Genomic DNA, 22,441 nt, shown 5'->3' on the forward strand with positions numbered 1-22,441 from the left:
GTTGCACTCGCAGTTGTTAATTTGCTAAGTTTCTGCAGATTCTTGGATTTATAATTTTCATATTTTTTTACATTTTTTTATAAAACTAGGCCACACAAAATCCTAATGTTCTAAATAAAACATCTTTAGGACGTCTGGAACATCTCATCTTTGCCATCCGTGTAAAATCTCAGAACTTTGTCGTTCGAGGGATAATTAATTTCTATTAATTTTTAAATCTACGGAGAATGGAGACTGGCTTGGTTGTTTATGATAAAGAATCAATTACGCGGTCGGCAGAAAACAGAAACGGGATTTTTGTGGGACCTAAAATAGCACGGCAACGGGCGGATATCGCGTTTCGTAGGCAGCCGCGACGAAGATCGGCGGAGAGCCTGGAGGGTAAGTTTCGGGACGACAGCCAAAGTCCCCAAACAATTATAGAATTGGATTGGATCGGGGAGTTCGAGAAGGTGGCCGCCGGCCGATCGGTTTCGTTTTATTTTAGCTTAGCTGTCGAAGGCATCCGGTTGTGCATTCTCCCCGTGGATCATCGCCACGATCACAGTGAGTGTTGTCCTCCTTAGTAGGAATTTCTCCGCTAGTCCGACATCACCGTGCGAAATTAATTAAACTGTCCGTCGAGTGGTTCGCGTAACGTGATCTATTAATCGATTGCTAATCGTGCGATTAGAGTGACGAGATAAATTGTCGAATGACGGAGTGAAACCTCGCGGTGAACAATAAAGGTTCTTCATTGACCACTTGATCTTCTTTTTTCTTGCTATATTTAAGGTACGAATTATAATCGAAATATTCTTTAAGAATCTATTCAGGTGATTAATACAATCAAATTTTATTTGCATTCTAATTAAACGACTCGACTTACAGCCTCCGATCGCGTAATTGTCAGTGTACTTTTTACCTTTTATTGTTGTCGCATTGCAGTTTTGCGGGATTGATAATCAATAAGGAGAAAGCTCGAAATCGCGCGTCACAATGGAGGCGATCAAGAAAAAAATCGCGGCGTTGAAGCTGGAGATGGACGCCGCAAATGAGAAAGTTGAAGTCAATGAGACGAAAGCGAAACAGGAAAATATAAGAGCCGACAGGCTGAACGATGATCTTAGGGACCTGCAAAAGCGATTGACCCAATTGGAGCGCGATTACGGTATCACCAAAGCTAATCTGGAGCAATCGACTGCCGATCTGGAGCAGTGCGAAAAATCTTGGTCTAAAGTGCGTAATAATGATTAATGGATTTTATTGTTTTTTTTTAATTTGAGTTCCTAAAAAAAGCAAATTTTTTTTAAAGCTGTGATAAAAATTTAGCACATTAGCTATTAACTATCTACAGCGATTAATATTTTAAGCTCCATTAACTATTTATCTAAAAAATTAAGGAAACCTTTTGCTTGTATTAATTAATCTCCTACAGGCTGAACAAGATCGTACCGTCCTAACAAAGAGAGTTCAGGAGATCGAAGCGAGTCTCACTAAAAAGGAAGAGCTGCGTCTTACTGCTCAATTAAAGCTGGCACGTGCAACCGAACTCGCGGACGACGCGCAAAGGTTCATAAATTCATTGTTATTCATTCATTATTATTATTATCTCAAAGTTTTTGAAAACAATGCACATTATAACTGTAAATTTAAATAAACATAAATCGGAAAAATATATTACGCACAAGTACTCGATGGAGCAGTGTTCCTTTTTTTCGTTTGTGTAGAATGTGCAATGTCCTGGCGGACAGAAGTCGTTTGGATGAAGAACGTATGGAGAAGCTGATGTCAGAACTGAAGGATGCAAGATTAATTGCCGAAGACGCCGATTCAAAGTCCGATGAGATAGCCAGGAAGTTGCAATTCGTGGAGGAGGAATTGGAAGCTGCTGAAGAAAGAGTGAAAACTAGCGAAGCGTATGTATATCTATTAAAGCACTTTTTTTTATATTGTTTATAAGTTTTTTTATTGAGAAATCTCGTTGTAGCAAAATCGTGGAACGCGAAGACGAACTCTTCATCGTACAAAATATTGTCAAGTCTCTCGAAGTATCCGAGGAAAAGGTATCGTATAATGCATTGCCAAAGTCATTATTTGCAATGTACTTCTCGATTATTTTTGAATTTCAGGCAAATCAACGAGTAGAAGACTTTAAGATACAGCTAAAATCTTTGAAGAAAAAGTTGAAGGAAGCGGAGAAACGTGCGATTAACGCTGAAAGAACAGTCAAGACGTTAATAAAGGAGGTGGATATGAAAGAAGGTAAGAAATATTGCGGGGGTGATTTTAATTTACCGAAAATATAGGAATAAAAAAATTTTTTATTTAAATCTAAATAATTAAAATTAAGAAACAATTTTTCTTTGGTGTACTGACGAGATTGCTGCTTGTTTCAGACGAACTTAAAGAAGAGAAGGAAAAGTACAAGGCAGTCTGCGACGATATGGATGCGACGTTCGCTGAGATGACAGGATACTAAAGTCCCGCGAATAAATTCGACTTGACTTTCGCTACTATTCTTTCGCTTATTCGCTATTATCTAACACGGACGCCTGATTATTTTACTGTGCTTAGATGCTATGCAATGCCAATTTGTTTTGTCATATGAAATGCCATAAGCGAACATTAGAAATAACCCGCTTCGCGCAATAATACACTGATGGACAAGGCATGCAATACCGCTTGGTACTATAACTGCTTTGGTTCGCGTAACACCTTGCCAAAATCGACGAGCAACTGGTTCACGGTCGCTCGTGATTTGCTGTGTCGATCGAACATTGACGATTTCGTCTATTTTTTTTCTTTCAGAAGCGTTGGAGGGACTTGTCGTTCGCTACACGTGAATGAGACCATGATATCACGCATCCTTTTTATTGTTCTATGTAAAATCTGTATTTTCAATAAACGATACTACAAATCCTTTTGTTTTCATTTTTTAAATATTTTTACTTTTCATATATTATGCTCTTAATAAATCTGTCAATAAAGCTTCTGAAGATAATTAAATATATAATGAATAGTACTCTTGATTTTTTATTTTATTTAGAAATTTTTTACTTAATATCTTTAATAATAAATTCTTTTTTGATAATTAAATATTATATTTAAAGTGGATCGAAGAAATACAATTTTGATAGAAAGAGATAGAAATTAAATTTTTATTTTTATTATGTATTGATTGAATAACAGTAGTTTATAATGCAATAAGGTCTGTTATTTTGAAAAGTACGTATTACACGAATTATGAAATCTATTATTGCTGTAAATATAATGCAAAATAAATATTTAATCAATCTATTTGCAATCGGCAATATTATTGGCACAACAAAGCACACTAGTGCTTTAAGAAGTCTAAGAATTCGTTTGAGCCTAACTAAAGCGACGCTCACTTTTGTTCTTTTGCATTACATTGAGCCTATAAAGCATTGTCCTCATCGGTCACTGAGTACAGTAACCTACGAGCATTGCATTTGGTACTTCGCTCGTTTCTGTAGCAATCTAAATTTCTGTTTGACAGAGTGATCATCATTTTTATGTACAATAAGATTTTTCAAAGTAAAAGTGTTTCAATTTAAAGTGCGACAATTTAAAGAATACTTCGGAATCGTTCGGACATTTGCAATTGGTTTTTTTAAAAGAAATATATAAAATAAAAATAATTATTGTGAAATTAAGATATTAAAAGTTATTAAAAGAATATCTACTCAATAAATATTTAATTAATACAATTACAGTTTTAACTAAGTCATTAAGATAATAACAATAATTTGATTAATTTAGGACAATTTCTTTGTTAAAAATTTTATTAAATTATCGTCATTAATTAGCTTGAAAAAATATTATCAATTTTATACAAAGCCATGAACGCTATTAAGAAACGTCTGCAGACATTGAAACTCGAGAAAGATCTCGCGATGGACAAAGCTGATCTGTGTGATCAGCAAGCGAAGGAGGCGAATCGAAGGGAAGAAAAACTGAAGGACGAAGTTCGCGAATTGGCGAAAAAGCTGGTACAAATGGAGCACGATTTGGAAGTGAGCAAAACCCAGTTGATAAAATCAAACAAGAATCTCGAGATGAAAGAGAGAGTCTATATCGTGGTTAGTGAGTCAGAAAAATACATTGCGCGTCTTCGATTCAATTCGCCTTTCGTCAACTGTAAAATTGCAGACGCAGTCGGAACTGGCGGTGCTGAATAGAAAAATGCAGCAGTGCGTCCAGAATTTAGAAAAGTCCGAGGAGCGACGTTTGTCGGCTCAAGCGAAGCTGACGCAGGCTACGGAAACTGCGGAAGATGCAAAGCGGTAAAAATATTTATATATAACATTTTTTAAATTAATATTATTTTGTTATATTTTATTAATTATTATAGGAAATACTTTCTATTATATGATAAATTATATTGATATTTATTATTACAAAAGTAATAATGTTATAAAAATTAAATTTGCTAATCCTATTGTCGTTTTTATTGCAAGCACAATTTTAAATGCTGTAATCGTAAAATAATACTTATTCAGCATCTGCAAAGTTCTGGAAAACAGAAGTAAGCAGGACGAAGAAAGGATGGACCAACTGATGGCGCAGTTGAAGGAAGCGAGACTCATCGCCGAGGACGCTGACACGAAATCGGATGAGATTTCTAGAAAATTGGCATTCGTCGAGGACGAACTTGAAGCGGCAGAAGAAAGGGTTAAATCGAGCGAGGCGTACGTATCACAGGCGATTCTCTAAATATAGAACTTGCATTCTTGTCGGCTGAATCCTTTCTCGTCTATTTTCAGTTTATTAAAATGACAATGTTTCCTATTTTTATAGATATTTTACCATTGCAAGAAAACTTTTCATATATGCATGTAAACATTTTTTAATTATTATTTTTGTGTTTGTCAAACACGCTAAAACTGTTTAAAATAAATTAGCAAGCTGACGCACAATGATGTTTTAGAAAAATCCTCGAACGAGAAGATGAGCTATTCATCGTCGGCAATATACTGAAGTCTCTTGAGGTGTCTGAAGAAAAAGTAAAAATTCTCTTATATTAATTATTCTGTTTTCTTTTGCATTCCAAAAAATAAGAAAATTAAAAGAGATTGTTTATTGCAGGCTAATCAAAGGGTGGAAGAGTTTAAAGCGCAATTGAAGGAATTAAAAATCAGACTAAAAGTTGCTGAGAAACGTGCTATAACCGCCGAAAAAACAGTCAAGATATTCACGAAAGAAATGGACAAGAGAGAAGGTGATATTATATGCGCTTTTATAGATTCTAAATTTTTATACATTTGTCAAAACAATATTCATTGTTATTGATAAATTATTTTTCATATTTTAGATTATCTTTTGAAAGAAAAGGAAAAATACAAATTTATCTGCGACGATTTGGACTCCACGTTTTCGGAGCTCACGGGTTACTGAAAGAATTCTCGTATAAAACGTTCAATGGATTATCTGTCATCAAGATTTGCATTGCATAAATATAAATGTAATCGCAAATTCTCACCTTTATTGAATTGTCTCATGAGGTTCGCAGAAAATTCACCCCGTGTACTTTACACGATATCAATTTATTTAATCGATTCTACGATCGACACAATGCATCGAAATGTCGTACCACAGATTTAATACAGTTTAAATTTAATCGCACAATTTTAATCGTACAACCTCCGATCGCAGAACGGAGAAAAAATTCGCGTGCTTTTCTTTATTTCACGGAGCTCTCGCGATGACTCTTGCGCGATCTCGCGATTGGACCGCACGTGCGCCGCACTCGCGCCTTTTCCTTTCTTTTTTTTTCTTTCTACAACGACGTTAATCGCGGTTACAATAACAATCGTCCATTTGATTTGTTCACTCGTCCCTATCCGCATCAATGCAGCAATTAAAGTGCATTCTCCGAGTTGCACGGATTATTGCATAAGGTAACGAGAGATGCACCGAGTTATGTCACTGCACCATCCTTCGAGGACCGCAAAATTCGCACAAGTCGCGCTACAACGTAAATCCGATAATCCGACAAAAATATCACACCGAGATCTTAACTTATCGAATCCAAAAAAAAAAAAAAAAAAAAAAAAAAATGGAAAAACTGTGGAATTCAGATGATCTTTGTGAAAAATTGCGTAGTGGAAAATTCGTTGATCGGTTACTCGTGATTATTGAGAATTTTTTTCATTCGCTTCTTATACAATTATGAACAACGAAGAGAACTGGTCCCTGAAAGGTTACGATATTGAGATTGACAGAACTCGGTCGGCCCATGATGCAAGAGAAATGTACAAAAATCGTGTCGACGAAAATGTCCAGCGATCACCGCGCCACGAATCGCGCTTCGTCCTCCCCGAAGACCGCCTTATCGGATTAATCGAACACTACGAGTTTGATTGACGTGCTTCCCTTATATACATTAAACATACGCGTCGTACATGCTGCATGCACGCTCGTCTTGATGCCCGTGTACTCCAAATATATGTATTTATATACGAATATCTACGGCCTCGTCTTCGTAGTGTCGCGCACAGCTTTCCTTTAGCTCTTATCGGCATTGTTTCACGGTAAACGCGAAACTTTAAAACGTCGCTTACAATATTACGGCAAGATTAGAATTTCACAAGCCTTCCTGGACTTCTCTTTTTTTTCAAAATTATCGTCGACGTATAGAAAGAGACAGAGACATGCAATGAATTCGGCGCAGTCTCCTTAGTGTTCAAATAAACTAGGAAGTGGAAGTAGACACGTCATCACAGATCCGAATATAAAACACCGTATAGTATACTTAACTATTTAGAGTGACGCTTGTCGGCAGGAGAAACGGGGTCGAACGGTTACGCCGAATACGTCACTTCGATCTCGGTAAAAGTTACAAAAATGTCTTCTTCTTTTTTTTTTATTTTGTTCCGGAGAGTAAAGCGATTAAACTTTACATGGTAAATAGTCTGCGAAAATGGCAGTGTTGTGGAAGTATTGGAAGATCACGGCGTGTTAGGACACGCGCGTTTAATTAATTCTAACGGCGATTTCGTATTACTTTCGATTTCAGTCTGAGAAGGAGTTTCGCTGGTACGACTTGTCGCGTAATAATAAAATTTGGTCGCCTCGGATTACGAAGTCTCAAAGTGCGCGACATTAGAAGAGAGATTTATCAGAGAAAAGGAGAGAGAATATTCACTCGCGGTTCTCCTTCGAGCGCCTCGGCTGAAATTTACACAGCGGAAAACGAGATCGCCACGATCAGTCTCGCGCTCGATTTCTCCGATCGTATCGCGCTCCGCGCACAGGAAAACGTTCTACATAGAAGTCTTAGGATTAATAACGGACTTAAAGTAATCAACGGTGCTATTCGTACGTATATATAAACTTTACAACGCAACAGAGCCCAACAATCCGCATTTGGTGTCCGTGTTTTCTCCTTTACAATCCTTTACGTTATTTTATCCCGATCCTAATAACATGCGTACATCGAACATAGACGAGTAATTTTCAAGGTGGCGAGAGCTGCTTCGTATATTTTCAGGGAATAAATTATGTTAATGAGATAACTAATAATTTTCGAGACTATCTCAAGTGTATTTTAATAAAAATTAAAAGTTGTGATCTTAGTGGTAAGCTAGAATGCATAAATAGCATTGAAATAAATATTATGAAAATGACACGATAAAATTCGTGTGAATAGAAGGCGGTATTTTTCGGAAGGCGGAAGCAGATGCAGCCTGCCACCTCTTTTGTTCATGATACGCGAAGGACTCTCCCGTGCTCTGTTCGTACGATTAAGTCTTTGGTCTCGAATGGATCGCCCGCCGACGAACGACTCGCAGCGGTCTGAGCAAATTGTCGTTTTGGCACGCATTCGCATATGCGATTCGACGATCATCCACACATTCGGACTCACTCACGCACACTACGCACTCCACGCACGTGTATTATCTTGCGTCATATCGGAGGCAAGGAAGAGGAGACGCACGTATTTTTAAATACTTTCGACTAGCTCTCTCGGCTCGATCAACAAAGAAATACGTTCACAGAAGAACAGTTCCACGTCTTGCGTTTTCTCACGTTATAAAAAGCTGATATCTGTAAGAAAAATGTAAAAAAAAATTCCTTATTATAAATTATGTTACGTCGAACGAGTTATGATAATAATTTCATCAAAAAATACTAAGAATTCTAGATTCTTTTGGAAACAAATTTCTTTTTATTTTTAACTCGATGTACTCGGTCTGTTCTTCTGTACTCGCTCATCGTTGCCTCAAGCCCTCCCGCGATTTTACCTATGCACGCCTCTCCCTATCGATCATCGTTAACGAGTAGAATGTAATTTATCTATCATCGACAGAGACGTGTATGTGCCCGTGGCAGTCGAGCGGCTGTACGAGTGGCCACGAGGAAATCCTCGACGAGACACGAAGGAAAGAGATTTATCAATTTACCTAATCTTTGGCCCACGGGGGTTGAGAGAGGGAACGAAAGGGGGGGGGGTGGCTACCGTGGGGAAGTAATACCGCGCCGGGAGGGACAGATTAGACGGCGATGGAGTAATCCGAGGAGGGATTATTTTGAGTGCTCGGCCGCGACCACAGAGAGCTCCTCAGACCCAGTTTCAGCTTCTTCAGTGAGTCAATGTCGCACTCGGCCTCGCTGAGCTCCGGTCGGTCCCCGTTTCCCGGCGTGGGCACAACCGCCCCCTGATTGCCGACGAATGCGGTCTCCGCGACCGAGATCGGCGGCAGTAGCGTTCGTAGAGAGCTCCTGCTGGGAACATGCCATCTTACGAGACAGCCAAGAGAAACGAGACTTACTGCTGGATGTTGCGAATAAGCGTTTTGCGATGAGGAATAATCGAGCAATTAGGTGCCACAAGGTATTTCATGAATTTAATTTAATAATAAATCGTTATTGTATTAATAATTTTAGCAGATAACTTGTCACTTCTGATATCGAAATTAAATAAAGAAAATGTAAACTTGACAAATATGGCACAGAACTACTCAATTTGTATTTTATTTTTGTATGCTTTGACGCAGTATGAAATTTTCAAGAAAACTGCAAATTGAAGAATTATGGCACCTAGTGATAATGATTTGTATCTGCTATTTGTATCATTACCTTGATCGCCCCCTTCGTGGCAGTGACTTCTGTTCGGACATGGGAGAAATGTCCGAAGATGTGCTCGACGTACCGTGATAGATAAAGTCCGAAACCGCGCGAACTAAAACAAGAATTTGTTGAAAAACGAGTTAAAGATTTTAATAAAATTTGAAACATACTATGTTTCAATTTGCCAGCGTCCAGTTGATTCGACGATTCCGTGCGCGAGCTTATCAGTTGATCCGGGTCAGACTCGCTCTCGTCGCTCTCGACATCGCCCGGGGTTTGCTGCTTTCTCTGCTGTCGCCTTCTCGATGAAACACTCTTCATGCTCTGCACAAATTGAATTATTGTGCCAACCGTGATGGGATTTATAACACAATTATTTTGATTTTTATTTTAAATTACATTGAATTTTTTATTCTTATTTTTAATCAGCAAATATTTATATAAAATAATTATATTGACATGCTATATTATTCAAAATTTGTAATGTTTTAAAATGGATCAAAATAATTGATGATGATGATTTTAGGAAATGGAAAATGTGAAATTTACCGTCGCCGCTGGTGGAGGGCTTGCGCATCCTTCGGTCATGGCGTGTTCGTGATACATGAAGCTGTGAAGAAGAGTGTTGTTCGGGTGAAGACCGGCCGCCGTGGCCTCCGCCGCGCCTCCCAGTCCTCCCAATGCGCCCAACCCTGCCAGGCTTCCCCCGCCACCCTCCGAAAGCTGGAACGTAGCGTACGGCGAAATGTCCTCCGCTGTCTCTGTAACCCACCAGAGGCATTGCCTACCTTTCAAATCGCGTCGGGCTAACTGTTTCAGTCGTCCATCTATTTCGAGCAAAATCGCAAACATAGGTATACAAAAATTTGCTTTTATTTTCAACTTAATAATCATTTTTTTAAGGGAGAAATCATTTTTAAAAAAATTGGTTCAAAAATAATAATAATTCGCTTAATTCTTTACATATTTTTTTAAAAACACTTTCTCTTACAGCTTCAAAGAATTTGGTTTTACTGTTGAGCGGCCGGCTCTTACCTGCGCAACAGTAATTATAATACCAAACCTGGCGATTGTCCGTATCATAACAAAGGTTCACCTGGAATCTTGTCAGGTCCTGCACCTGTATTTGCAGCTTGTTGCAGGGCCACTTTGTGTATCGTGGCGTAGTAACGCTCCCGCTGCGTCTCAGCATTCTGTTGATTTTCTTGCGACTCCTTCATTGGTCGTTGCACTTGGCCTCCTAAATACCCTGGCAAATGCATCTCTTCGTTAATTCTTCTGATTTTATTTTTTTCATATATTAAAAAAAAATATTTAAAAATATATTTACACAGTACTGCTAACAAAATTGTTTTAAATTGAATAAAAGATATAAGGTTGAAAAATATCTTTACGTTATAAAAATATGTTTTATGAGAAAACATTGAGATATAATAATTGCATAAAATGGACTCACTGTTTCTCCAGCGTATAGCGACGATTACCGCTGCGGCGACTAACGCGGCAGTCGCAATGATCAACGGCAGCATCACCTTGATGTCCGAGTAAAACGGCATGGTCGACGTCATCCCGCGCTTCGATAGTCCTGGGGGCGGTGTTTCTGTAAGGTTACAGAAACACAGCGCTTTTGGATATAAGTGTCTATGTAGCAGTTTTATTGGATGGCGCGGACGCATCTTCAATCATTCGAGATTTTCCAATAAAACTTGTATTATTCTTATACTAGTGTTTTCCTTATACAATGAATCATTTCGATCTCATCTTCAAACTTACCACCCTCCTTCGTCAATGTCACAAATGTGAACTCCGCTTGATTGCTACCGGCCACGTTATGAGCCTCGACCTTGAGCTGATAGACCGAGCTGGGTGTTAAGTTCGTCACGACGAATCGTCGTTGCATTTTCACATTGTTCGACACCAAAGTCCAGTGGAATTCATTTATCGGCCTGTACTGAATGACAAAATATTTGATGGGGCACCCGTTATCAGGCCAGACGTGTAATCGAAGCACCAGAGTGGTGGAATTCGGGCTGAGGAAGGCAGCTGATGGTGGAATCCCCGGAGCTTGACCCTGAGTTCGAACCGACAGCACCGGGGACGATGGACTGCTGCCGATTTTGTTGTGCGATGTTAAATACAATTGATATGTGTTGCCGCATAGGAGTCCCTGTTAAGAAATTACAATTATTACTTATTGTTCGCAATAAATCTAGACGAGTAAAAATTGTTAAAGCATCTTTAAAGATTACACTTTTATTTTTTAATAAAATGGCAATTCATTTATTAAAATACGTCTATTTCTAAAGTCGTGCTTTAATTTTAATTGTTTGTCGAGATTTTATTATCATATTTGTTATGTTATAATTATCTGCTTAGAGACATTAATGTTTTTTCAAGAGAAATTATTATTGCAAATTAATCTGAGATATGTCTACCTTCAGTTCGTGACTGGTAGCGTGCCGAGATAACTGTAACTCATCGAGAGTACCGTGACTAGTTCGATAATACAACGTGTAGCCCGTCAACGGTGCACCGCCGTTGTGCTCGGATTTCCAATGCAATAACACACTGCTTGACGTAGAGCTGGTTACGTACAATACGGGAGCACTGGGCGGAACTGCAACAGTCGATGTTATTCTAGACTGCATCAATATTCCGCTAGTCGCGAAAATTGAATCTACGTAGTGAATTGATTTTGCGATTAGCTGTTATTAAAATCTGTTTAGCAGAATATCAGCATCGTAATTATGTATCAATAATTACATCACAATAATATCGCAAGTAAATTAGTGCATAATTGTTTTACTATCGTAATATGTACGTACAGTATTTTCTTGTAAAATTTCTGAATAAAATTTGTCTTTCATTAAAATGGGATGCCTCGCAAATAAAAAAAAGAGAACAAAGCATTCTTCGCAAAAGATTACCTTGCACCGTGAGAGTGTAATGCAGTTTGTCGCTGCCTTGAGAATTTTCCACCTGGCAGGTGTAATTTCCGCTATCTTGCGATTGCAGATTCGATAACACCAGTTCGCCGGTCGTCAAGATCTGCACGTTTCTCGCGGAATCGGTGCGTATCTGCTCCGTATTACCCTTGTACCACTCTCTCGTCGGATCGCCGACCGCATTGCAGGCCAAAGTGGCCGAGCCCCGCCACGGACGCACAACATGCCCGCCGAAGGATGTGATCCTGGCTGGCACTCGATTTGTCGGCACCTGCGCCGCCACCCTCGAACTCTGACCCTCGCCTACGCGAGTACTCCCGGTCACCCAGAATTGGTATTCAACGTGCTGTTGCAAGTCGGTCGCTTCGAAATACGTGCTTGTTGCTGGCAACGTCTTTTTGCCGTGATTAAGTTCCTCCCGTCCGTCCACGACTCTGCAAAATTTTGTTTTTTTTTTTTTTTTATCTTTACAAAAATTTGATAAGAATTTATTTCCATGGAGATATTAAATTGCGAGAGTGGCATTTTGGTCGAGTAGATACGAGGCAGACGAGATAATACAAATTTGATTTTTATTACCTTGTATAAAGATTATATTTTGTGATAACTCCGTTCGGTTCGAGTGGCGGCAGCCACGAGATGAAAAGAGCTTGCGGCGAGCTCACGACGACTTTGATATCAGCCGGGCTGCCTGGCACTAAAAATAAAAAAAGAATGCTTTGTTAAAGTTCTATCAAAAAAGATTAACTTCTGAGTTATCTAATAGTAAATCACCATCTTCCTCCGTCTGACAGTAAATCGTTGCGGACGGTACACCATCGCCAACTCTAGTATAAGCCAAAACTTGGATGGTGTAATTAGTGTACCGTCTGAGCCCAGTCAGAACTGTCGTTAGAGCGCTTGTTTTACGCACCTATAATTGCGGAAATAATTAATTACAATTATAAGAGCACACGAAAACAACGATCGATTTGGGAGAATAATCACCTCCATCTCATCCACCACTCGCCACGCATCCGCCAAAATCGGTTCGTAATTCAATTTGTAGCCTTGAATAATGCCGTTGCTGTGCGTGTTAGACGGAGGTTGCCAGGACACTTGCAAGGACTGAGAAGTGAGCGCAGCGCACCTCACATCGTCCGGTGGCATACTCGGAACTACAAACAGTCGTTTTTGGACAATTGTTGCATTTAAAAAATTTATCTTAGAAACAATAAAAGGGAAAGATTTAAAAGAAACAATTAAAAATTCAAGACATTCAGTAATCACCGTCTTCCAAGGTTTGCGTAAGCAATGGCTCGCACAGTGGTCCTGGCCCGACCTGATTATAAGCTTGAACGACGAGGGTGTACCTAGTGTAGGGCCTGAGACCTGTCAGCCGAAGTTCCCCGCCGCCTTCTTCTCCGTCGCCCGACACAGAGCTGTAGTTGTACGACGGGTTGTTCGAGCTGAAATAATTGCAGCCTGATTACGATGCTCATTCTTCTTATTCTTTGTTTTTATTTTATTTTTTCAGATGCATTGGATTAATCTTATTAAAAGTTATATTTAATTGCATTTAGATTAGTCGCTTTTTAATAGCATTACACATTTTATACAATTAATCTTCTTCACGTCGATGTCGTATTACCTCGTTTCTCTGTAACCGACGTTGAAGCCCTGTATGTCACCGTGACGAAGTTCCGGCAACGGCGGCGACCAAGTGACGAGAATCTCGGACGAGGAGAGAGCTCTAGCCGCGAGATTCATCGGTGGACCGGCTGGCCTCTGCGGTTCGGTCTTGACAACGAGTTCCGGTGAAGGGACAGATCGACCGGCCGGGCCTTCCGCTATTACGCGTATAGTATACCGCGTGGCAGGTTTTAAATCGTCAATCAATGCCGCATACGGCAAGGGCGGCCCAGTGAACTCTTGCTGTTGCCATATCCCGCCTAGCAGTTTCGATTTCAAGACGTGGAGATTTTATTTAGATATATTTTACATTGCAGAAAACGATTTTTTATGGAAAGATAAAGTAAAGTTTTAAGAAATTCATCGGAAGAATTTGAAAAAGAAGTATAAGAATATAAAATATATTTTTCAACGTTAGGATTATTTTGTTACACAGATAACGTTATTATTATGTGGATAAAAAAATTGTGCTCTCAACAAAATGGAAATTAATCAGCAGTGCCTTCTCTTTAAGACGAGTTTCACATTACATCCATTTAACGTAGTTAATTGACTTTACCTTCGCCCTCTTTGTACTGAAGAATATATTTGGTGACCTCACTGGTGTCCTGTGACTTATGCTGCCACTTAACGTTAATACTACGACTCGCCACCATGGCAGTTTCTAGAGCACTTGGCGGTTGTGGCGGTTCTAAAACGTGTGGAATTCGATATTAATGCACTTCGCATGTCGATATATAATATATATACATATATATATATATATATATATATACATGCATACGTGCATATAGCGCAAGAGTATCGCATTCGGAATTCAATTATTCTATATCGAGGGCGAATTGACCTATAAATCCTCTGTACCGTACCTTGCACGAGGAGTTGCACCAACTGCTGATCGCGGCCGTAAAGATTGTTCGCCTGACAAAAGTACGCACCGCTGTCGGCGGCTTCCGCCGACGAGATTTGCAATTGCGCGATGACACCGTCCGGCGTTACTTCTTGCTTCACTGCGACGCTTCATAGTGGATTCGTAAAGGTTCATTAAAAGCTTTGTGAAGAGCACAACTATGAAATATTCATGTGCCATCGCACCGCTAGCGGTATGCTAATATTTTAGATAAAAACTCCCTTTGAACAACTCGTTTCGATATTCTCTCCTTAATAAACGGATAAACGGATTATATTTGTTGGAAACGTAAAACTGTCCCCCTTCATCTAGTATAAGTGATACATTTATTATCACGCTTTTACCAATACAATGTTATCCGCAAAACACTCGGCTCTGTATTATGTATTGTCTCGGTTTAAAAATAAAGCAAGTATCGCTCTTTCCACTGCGATCTCACACTCGCAAATGTGGACTGGAAATTTTTTCTCGTCCATTTAAAAATTCTATCAATATTGACCCTCTAGATATGATGCTTTCGTATCATCCATAAGCGAGTGTACTTTATATGCCTGCGTAGATTATCAGTTCGAAATGCATTAGTAATACCCTAATCGTTGTATCTCGCTTGCTAAAATTCGTTCGACTGATTTATTGGGAATAATATACCGCTCGCAACAAATACGGTACACTGAACGACATGATAATTTAACGAGATTTGCAGCGTGACAGAGATTTTGCGCTGTGCGTTTTAATTAATTCATTCATTTCACTCGCGCGTATCGATTATCGCGTCCGCCGCTGAACCCTGTTCGATGATTCTATGTACGGTTAATCTCGACTTACCGATAATTCGTCGAGGGATTCAGCTCGCTTTTGCCGCCTTTCAGCCAGGTAACGGTAACCGGCTTATCGCCGTGTACCTCGCAGTGTAACGTCGCCGTATCCCCTTTTTTCACGGTGACAAGCCGCGACGGCGCCGCGAAATATGGAGACGCTGCAAAGCCGCGTGAAGCAAAGTACAGAAAAGTATGAATCTGGCAATAAGATTTGATATGAAAATTAAATGCGCGTACGTTCGAGCACTCGTATCACGCTCGCGTTATCGGAAAAATTTAATTGCAAAACGTAAAGCACATTTTACTCACAATTAACTTTTAATTGCACGACTTTGCCTAAGCCGCTTCCTATGCCGTTGCTCGCGTGACACAAATAGAAACCCTCCCTGTCTTCCTTCACGTGTTGCAACAACAGAGTGCCGTTGCTGAGAATTTTGGTGTACGTTCTCTCACGCAACTCCTCGTAATCACCGGCTTTGCTTCCTGTTGAAAAAAAATGTATATACTGTGTAAAGATCAATCGCGACAGTTCAAAGTTCGATATATTTGATATGAAAAAATTTCAATATATTTTCCTGACCTAAAAAAAATTGGTAAAAGATATATTTAAAAATAGAATTTATTTGTTCTCTACGTTGAAAGATAAATATAAATATTTGTATATCGAAATTGCTACATTCGTATTCGTCTCACCGGTGGCTTTTTTCCAGACAATCGACGGCGTCGGTACGCCCTGCGCCTGGCAGTGCAGCGCGACGTGACGATTCCTCTCGACGCTCACGTCGGTCGGCTCGACGATCCATCTGGGCGGCACTGCAACGTTAGAGAGATCCGCTTTACGCAGGTCCATCGTGAACGCCAACCTTCAACTTATTATGTCTTGCTTTACTGGTCGTTAGCGATTTAGAGACAGGTACGTTTCGATGATGTAGAAAACGAGAGAGTCGTGAAAAAAAGTGCGGCGCCGAACGAAAGAGAGCTACGTGAGCTCGTGTTACTTCGACGCGCAACGCGACTTTACAAGTCAAAAAGATCGAATCTCAAACGAACCGATAAAACAAGCGTGAAAGAGAGAAAGAGAAAAAGAGATGTACAGAGAGATAGTATCGCGTAAGTGTGAAATTATCGACGTTCTTTTGGATCTTCCTTTGAAATACACGCTCTCTACTTTCGCATGAGTTTTCAGCGGTTCTTGAATTCGCGCGCGCGCGCGCTCAACGCTTACGTACACGACAGTTAGCGTGATGAAGAAACTGATAAAGATAAAGACTGAGAGAAGACAAAGTGAGAATGAAGGTAAGTATGTGGGTGGGGTAGAGTTGGAGAGAGTCGAGGGGGTCATGAATCGATGCGAGGCGTATTTCGCGGGTGTCAATTGATATATATATATATATATATATATATATAAAGTCTCGTGTCATTCGCACGCAGGCAGCAGCAGACAATTCACCTCTATATTCAACACCGCAACAGGGGTAACAAGGAAAGTGACAGGGGCGTGGACAATCGATCATCTATTATCTGCAACGTTTAAAGTTCTTCTAGGAGCTACCAACAAGGACAAACGGAAACGAAGGCGTTTTCTATGATATAGCGCGCGACAAAATATAGTATACGTATACAGCTCTCAGCTCTTGATAAAAAAAACAAAAAAAAAGGAAAAGAGAAATGAAATTCGCAGATGCTCGGTGCCGTTGAAATTTTCTCGACTCGGCATGAGATTTTGCGTCGCGCATCGATTTGTCGACAAAGTCTCGTAGGGGGTGGTTTCTTGTACGATTAGGTGTATTGTTTGGCAAGGTTCTACTTCTTACTGTGGTGAAAAAAACGCTGCACAAGCGAGATACTGTGAGTGGGAGTATCCAACGTTTTACAAGACGGCAAAATATCGGCCACGCATCGATCGCGTGCGACAATATATAATATATATAGATAGATAGATAGATATATAGACGTATATGTATATAATATATATATTAACGTAACGTGAGTATACAAATATATATACTCGAGCCCAAACGGTGGCGTGTGAAACAAGTAGAACTCTTGGAAAAAGGTACGCAAGGGCGGGGATGTGTATAGGTGCGGACCTCGTGAAGGAGGCGAATAATAATAATGGTAACAATAATAATAATAACAATATATATGTATATATAAGTACCCGCGTCTAACGACTAGTTCGATAAAGTACGAATTTAATTAATAATATACGTACTACTAGCCTACATTACCGGTCACCGACGGGACGGAGGACGCGCGCTCGAGTTCTTACGAGTTCGAGCTCTTTATATCTAGTTTCTGCGCTTGAGAACTTAAGACTCTATCGGCCCCGGTGAGCTTAAAGGCTTTTTATTGCGCTCGCGGGACCGTTACTTTTCCTACTTTTACGCGAACGGGAGCTTGCAAGCGCGTTACGCGAGTATCCGGCGTCCTCCTCCCGTTGCGACGAAAGAAATATAAAAAAGAGGAAGACAGACAGACAGACAGACAGACAGAGAAAGAGAGATAGAGATAGTGATAGCGAGATAGAGAAAGAGAAAGAAAGAGAGAGAGCGAAAGAGTGAAAGAGTGAAATAGTGAGAAAGCATGCAGAAGTGAATAAAGGTTGCCTTCCAACGAGCCCAAAGAAGAGCCAGCGCAAAAGTCGGTGAAGATTTGGTCGTGAGCGTAGTGGCACGTGCTCGCACTCGGGTGATCAAGATACTTCGATATATGTATATATAATTAAATATAATTCAATAAACACACACAAAGAGAGATATACACGTAAAATGTGGCAGGCAGAGTGATCTACGACTACGTAAAGAGATTCATGCCGAATAAAAAATCGATGCTCACATACACGCACGCACGCAGGCGAGAAAAATTCTTTTTTTTTTTTTTTTTTGTTTTTTCATTTTCATTAATTGTGGCTGCACTTGTTGCTGTTGTTGTAGTAGTTGTTGAAACGAGTAAAAAATAAGGAAAGGTGCAAACTGTTACCTTTATGATTCGGTCAAGTCAAGCAAACCTCGGGGGTCCACGAGATACCGACGCATTCCCAGAGAGCCAAAGCAACGCAAATGTAATACACACTGTGTCTGGGGTAAAGAAGGAGTTTCAGAGTGGATCTATGGAAAGGACTCGACGGGTTGCAGGAGTAAGGGAGTGGGCGAGAGGAGCGTATGGTGGGTGATCGTAATGATCGTGATCTCGCCCGGAAGTGAACGCGCTTGTTACTCGGCATTTCGGTGGTATCGCCTTTAAGCTGTAGCCAACGCGGACTACAGTCTCTCTAAACGTCACATCCTGGCGAGAACACGGCTATGATGAACTATGGTGAAGCGGGAACCGAGTCAATAAGCGCGGTGATATGTCGATGGCGGTGGATGATGAAACGGCGATTGAGACCGGAGAGCGGACGATAGGGATCTGTGGGACGGATGTTGAGAGGATGACGTTTGACCCCGACGAATCTCGAAACTTCACGTCGTTACGGATACCTACGTTGCAAACTATTGAAAATTCACTCAACTCGCGCGATATGTCCGACGTCGTTTCACGGTTCGTCAAATTCTCTCAATTTCGTCCCGAAAGATTATTGAATTGTCGACGTGTATCGTTCACACAAACCTTCAATTAACACACATATTAGAAAATAAAAATGTTGAATGCACAATTTTATAATGCAATCGATATTTTTCTAAATTTAGAGAAGAAAAATACAGATTATAAATCTGATTGATTTTAGATCGGGGTGAAACGATCAAAGACTGGCGATTTAGGCGATTGTTAGGAACGCTAGGATAAGGGTCGGCGATCATCTAGTTACCTTTTACCTGTAGCTTGGCCGTGTACCTGACCTCGGCGGCGGGGTTCGCGGCGACGCAGGTATAGTCGCCGGAGTGCTCGGCCGCGAGATTCGTTATACTGAGGAGGCTCGAGTAGGAATCCAGTTGGGAGACATTTGCGACGGAGGCCAGATTAGGCGGCAAGGGAAAAGGATTTTGGCCGTCTTTCAGCCAGGATATGGTTAGGGGTGGATCTCCCGCCGCGACCCCGCACACCGTCCGCGTCCGCATCCCCTCGGATAGTCCCTCTTGGAACGTAAATGGCTCAATAATAGGGGGTACTGGAAAAGGTCAAGAGAGAAGAGAGAACCATACGTGAGAGCAAGAAAAAGATGGCACCAAAAAACGTAAGAACCTTGTAATACCAGGTATAAGTGTTCTTTTTATATATATATATGCATAAATATATATATATATACGATGATAGTAAGTGTGTATATATATATATATTTTTTCAGTTTTTTCTTTTTTTTTGCGCTTCTGTTCCATCCGCTTCATATAGACAGTAGTACGTCCATGTATATGTATATAGATATATATATAGAATATATGTATATATGTAGAATATGTACAATAGAGGCAGTATAGTAACGTAGCAATGTAGAGGAGAGAGAGGGTGGCCCCGCCGCGGACCTGCCCCTGACGCCCTCACACCTTATACACTTAAATTGGCATCGCACACTTGCGCGCAGCATCCGATCCTTTCCAATGTAAGAGCGAGCGTTCGTTTTTCCGAAACTACCGCGTAGTTTCCTCCAAGGTATTTAATTAATATATATATATTTTGTAATTAAACGTAATTCTTCACAAAGATTCTTTATATTTCTCAAGATAAAAAGTATGTAGTGCAAAGTGATGGATATCTGGCTGGAGGAAACGCGCGGCGTCGCTCTCGAGAAGTCGAAGTGCGACTTCCCTTCGAGGACGTGTGGAAGAGGTAGAGGCGGGTATCGTGCATAAGGAAGAGTCACGCTAAGCGTGAGCAGTCTTTAATTACAAGTCACCAAATCTCTACGTTCCTTGGTGACGCCAGCGAGATCTCGTCATGGATCGCTCGGAAGCATTCGCCAATCATTCCGAGACTCTATTCTTCCGCGTTAAACGCAACTATTTGCAACGGACTCTGGCGCGTCCGGTATGCGCAGCAGTATGTAACGACAATTGTTAATTAGAACGACGCGTAATTTCCACATGCAACTTCCATCTGCGCAATCCATTTTCGAGACCGGCCGACAGTGATTCGCACGCACGCAACGGACGCACACACGCACACGCAAAACTCGGGCGGTCAGGCGGTCGTCGGGCAAATTGTAGGGGGCCTAGAGGAGGATTACCATGAACCACAAGCCGCTGCGTGTGCGATACCTCTGCGGCCACATTACGGGCCACGCACGAGTAGTTGCCGTTGTGATCTGGAGATAAACTTTCAATCATCAGTATGCTATTGTACTGGTCCATATTGGTGACAGTGACGCGCTCCGACGGCCCCATCGAGCGTCCGTCCTTCAGCCACGTGATGGACAGCGGCAGATCGCCTCTCGTCACTGAGCACGTCAGGGTGGTGCGCTCGCCGAGATGCAGGTCGCGATCTGCCGTGAACGGGCTAATTTTTGGGGGAACTGGAATAATAACAACGAGACAGCTCGTGAGCTCACGTACAATACATAGACACGGCAATCGGTAATATGGGCGTGTGTGTGTCTCGGCATCCTCCCGCGATCCTAGAAATTGTGTATCGTTCCTTAACCCCGTACAACCTTGTTTTTGAAGGAAGAGCTCCTCCGCTCTTCCGACCGACCGTTCGATAGTTTTCAGATTCGGCCTCTCTTCCGGTGGATCGCCCTCGGATTCATCTCGGTATTGGATTATCGAATCGTCGTCCTTTTCGGTCGGAACGGTCCACCTGCGACAATACGTTATCATAGGAAAGTAGAAATGAAGCCTTACCGATCACTGCGACGTCGCCGGATCTTCTGGCGCTGTGACCCTGCTTGTTCCTCGCCCAGCATGTGTACACGCCGGCGTCGCCCTTCTTCTGTACGCTGCTGATCTGCAGAGTGCCGTCCGGAAGCACCTTCTGACGCAGGTCGTCCGGTAACTCGCGGTTCGCCCTTTCCCATTTGATCTCCTCGATCGGATATCCGGCTACCGGGCACTTCAAACGGAGAGTCTCGCCGGCGACGGCGGTTACTTTTGGGATCAGGCGTATATACGGAAGTCCTGGATGGAAAATTTCACGTTTCCTCGTTTATTTACTTTCCTGCGCTTTAAAACGGCTTCCGAGTAAAAGTCGGTGAACAACTGAATAACCGGTTGGGAAATATTGTTATTCAATTCTTTTTCTTTGTGAAGAGAAACATTATTTTTGCAACATACTTTTCTGTTTCGAATACTAAAACTTAAATTATTCATGTTTACTTCAATTTATAATATATTAGGTTGATGCAAAAATAATTGCGGTTTTTAACCGATTTAAAGTAACAAAAAGCCGCAATTATTTTTGCACCAACCTAATAATTACATAACAACTGTGATAGCGCCAGATTTTTATTTCCAGAGTAATATAATGATATTATAGTTTATGTGATTAGTGTGATTTTCATTAATGATAAGCTGTTATTCATTAATGCGTCTATTCGATAACAAAAGTCGAGAGGTGAGCCGAACGTATGATTAATATTGGAGTGACCGCGGCGCGCGAAATTAATTGTTGGTCGATTGGCTGTGGCCATGAGGTATTAACATATATATCTGTATATTATATGCTATCTAAAAATGTTTTGTTGCAGACATGTATGCTGGTTTAACTTATAAATTCGGCGCGTTGCTGGTTAATAATTGTTTTTGGAAGGAAGAATTAGTTTATTTTTTATAACTAATCGATAACATCTCACACATCAAGTAATCGAAGTAAATAATTCCGCGTTTGTCAAAAATATTAACGTCTCAATTTTCAAATAAAATGTCTTTTCTATTGACAGTTGTATTGACTCGTGGCGATTATATCCCCGTCTGAGACGGAATTGTTCGACGAAGCGCGTGATTCTCACGGTCATCGACCTGTTATTGCCAGTAAGCTGATCTGTTTGTCAGCTGATCGTAATATCATAATAACTTACACGTCCATATACGTGCGTTGCGTTCAGTGAATTTCGTGAATTTTTGGATTTTCAAAATTCTATAACTGGATAAAAA

The 22,441-nt window shown here is 40.7% G+C and overlaps 3 protein-coding genes across 14 annotated transcripts in view; 2 read left to right on the forward strand and 1 right to left on the reverse strand.

The window, feature by feature from the left end:
- Positions 1-58: 58 nt before the first annotated feature.
- On the forward strand, positions 59-2,901 carry LOC105678220 (tropomyosin-2). 4 transcript variants are annotated; one of them, XM_012377361.2, is made up of 7 exons: positions 59-774; positions 928-1,218; positions 1,418-1,551; positions 1,710-1,898; positions 1,970-2,045; positions 2,112-2,244; positions 2,379-2,901. In XM_012377361.2, exons 2-7 carry the CDS (start codon positions 979-981, stop codon positions 2,459-2,461), a joined length of 855 nt encoding a protein of 284 aa, XP_012232784.1. In that variant the 5' UTR covers positions 59-774; positions 928-978; the 3' UTR covers positions 2,462-2,901. The 4 variants fall into 4 exon arrangements, with proteins under 4 accessions (XP_012232784.1, XP_067214054.1, XP_067214056.1 ...); XM_067357953.1 differs by having other exon boundaries at positions 1,970-2,244; XM_067357955.1 differs by having other exon boundaries at positions 59-546; positions 1,970-2,244.
- A 541-nt stretch (positions 2,902-3,442) lies between these two features.
- Positions 3,443-6,003, forward strand: LOC105678248 (tropomyosin-2). Its single transcript, XM_012377425.2, has 6 exons — positions 3,443-4,082; positions 4,153-4,286; positions 4,503-4,691; positions 4,931-5,006; positions 5,089-5,221; positions 5,315-6,003. Exons 1-6 carry the CDS (start codon positions 3,843-3,845, stop codon positions 5,395-5,397), a joined length of 855 nt encoding a protein of 284 aa, XP_012232848.1. The 5' UTR covers positions 3,443-3,842; the 3' UTR covers positions 5,398-6,003.
- Positions 5,528-22,441, reverse strand: part of Dscam2 (Down syndrome cell adhesion molecule 2) — a 90,420-nt gene continuing 73,506 nt past the window's right edge. The window contains exons 10-30 of one of the 9 annotated variants that reach the window (XM_067357867.1): positions 21,194-21,466; positions 19,228-19,527; positions 16,110-16,229; positions 15,726-15,899; positions 15,424-15,574; positions 14,558-14,706; positions 14,248-14,379; positions 13,648-13,948; positions 13,287-13,465; positions 13,005-13,174; positions 12,792-12,930; positions 12,597-12,714; positions 12,000-12,451; positions 11,508-11,689; positions 10,846-11,239; positions 10,529-10,657; positions 10,169-10,321; positions 9,622-9,899; positions 9,243-9,396; positions 9,082-9,184; positions 5,528-8,742 (exon numbers count right to left, since the gene is read on the reverse strand). In XM_067357867.1, the coding sequence (XP_067213968.1) occupies positions 8,496-8,742; positions 9,082-9,184; positions 9,243-9,396; positions 9,622-9,899; positions 10,169-10,321; positions 10,529-10,657; positions 10,846-11,239; positions 11,508-11,689; positions 12,000-12,451; positions 12,597-12,714; positions 12,792-12,930; positions 13,005-13,174; positions 13,287-13,465; positions 13,648-13,948; positions 14,248-14,379; positions 14,558-14,706; positions 15,424-15,574; positions 15,726-15,899; positions 16,110-16,229; positions 19,228-19,527; positions 21,194-21,466 (4,298 nt within the window). In that variant the 3' untranslated portion in view covers positions 5,528-8,495. Of the gene's footprint in view, positions 8,743-9,077; positions 9,185-9,242; positions 9,397-9,621; positions 9,900-10,168; positions 10,322-10,528; positions 10,673-10,845; positions 11,240-11,507; positions 11,690-11,999; positions 12,452-12,596; positions 12,715-12,791; positions 12,931-13,004; positions 13,175-13,286; positions 13,466-13,647; positions 13,949-14,247; positions 14,380-14,557; positions 14,707-15,423; positions 15,575-15,725; positions 15,900-16,109; positions 16,230-19,227; positions 19,528-20,580; positions 20,866-21,193; positions 21,467-22,441 lie in introns of those variants that run through there. The other 8 variants (XM_067357872.1, XM_067357870.1, XM_067357871.1 and 5 more) reach the window with 8 other exon arrangements.

Source organism: Linepithema humile, chromosome 6 (assembly GCF_040581485.1).
Source record: "Linepithema humile isolate Giens D197 chromosome 6, Lhum_UNIL_v1.0, whole genome shotgun sequence".
NCBI lineage: Eukaryota > Metazoa > Arthropoda > Insecta > Hymenoptera > Formicidae > Linepithema > Linepithema humile.

Coding starts and splice junctions, on each gene's coding strand:
- LOC105678248 (XM_012377425.2), top strand. CDS start 3,843: ATGAACGCTATTAAGAAACGTCTGCAGACATTGAAACTCGAGAAAGAT. Junction 4,287..4,502: donor ACTGCGGAAGATGCAAAGCG/GTAAAAATATTT, acceptor ATACTTATTCAG/CATCTGCAAAGTTCTGGAAA. Junction 4,692..4,930: donor AGGGTTAAATCGAGCGAGGC/GTACGTATCACA, acceptor ATGATGTTTTAG/AAAAATCCTCGAACGAGAAG.
- LOC105678220 (XM_067357954.1), top strand. CDS start 979: ATGGAGGCGATCAAGAAAAAAATCGCGGCGTTGAAGCTGGAGATGGAC. Junction 1,219..1,417: donor GCGAAAAATCTTGGTCTAAA/GTGCGTAATAAT, acceptor AATCTCCTACAG/GCTGAACAAGATCGTACCGT. Junction 1,552..1,709: donor CTCGCGGACGACGCGCAAAG/GTTCATAAATTC, acceptor TCGTTTGTGTAG/AATGTGCAATGTCCTGGCGG.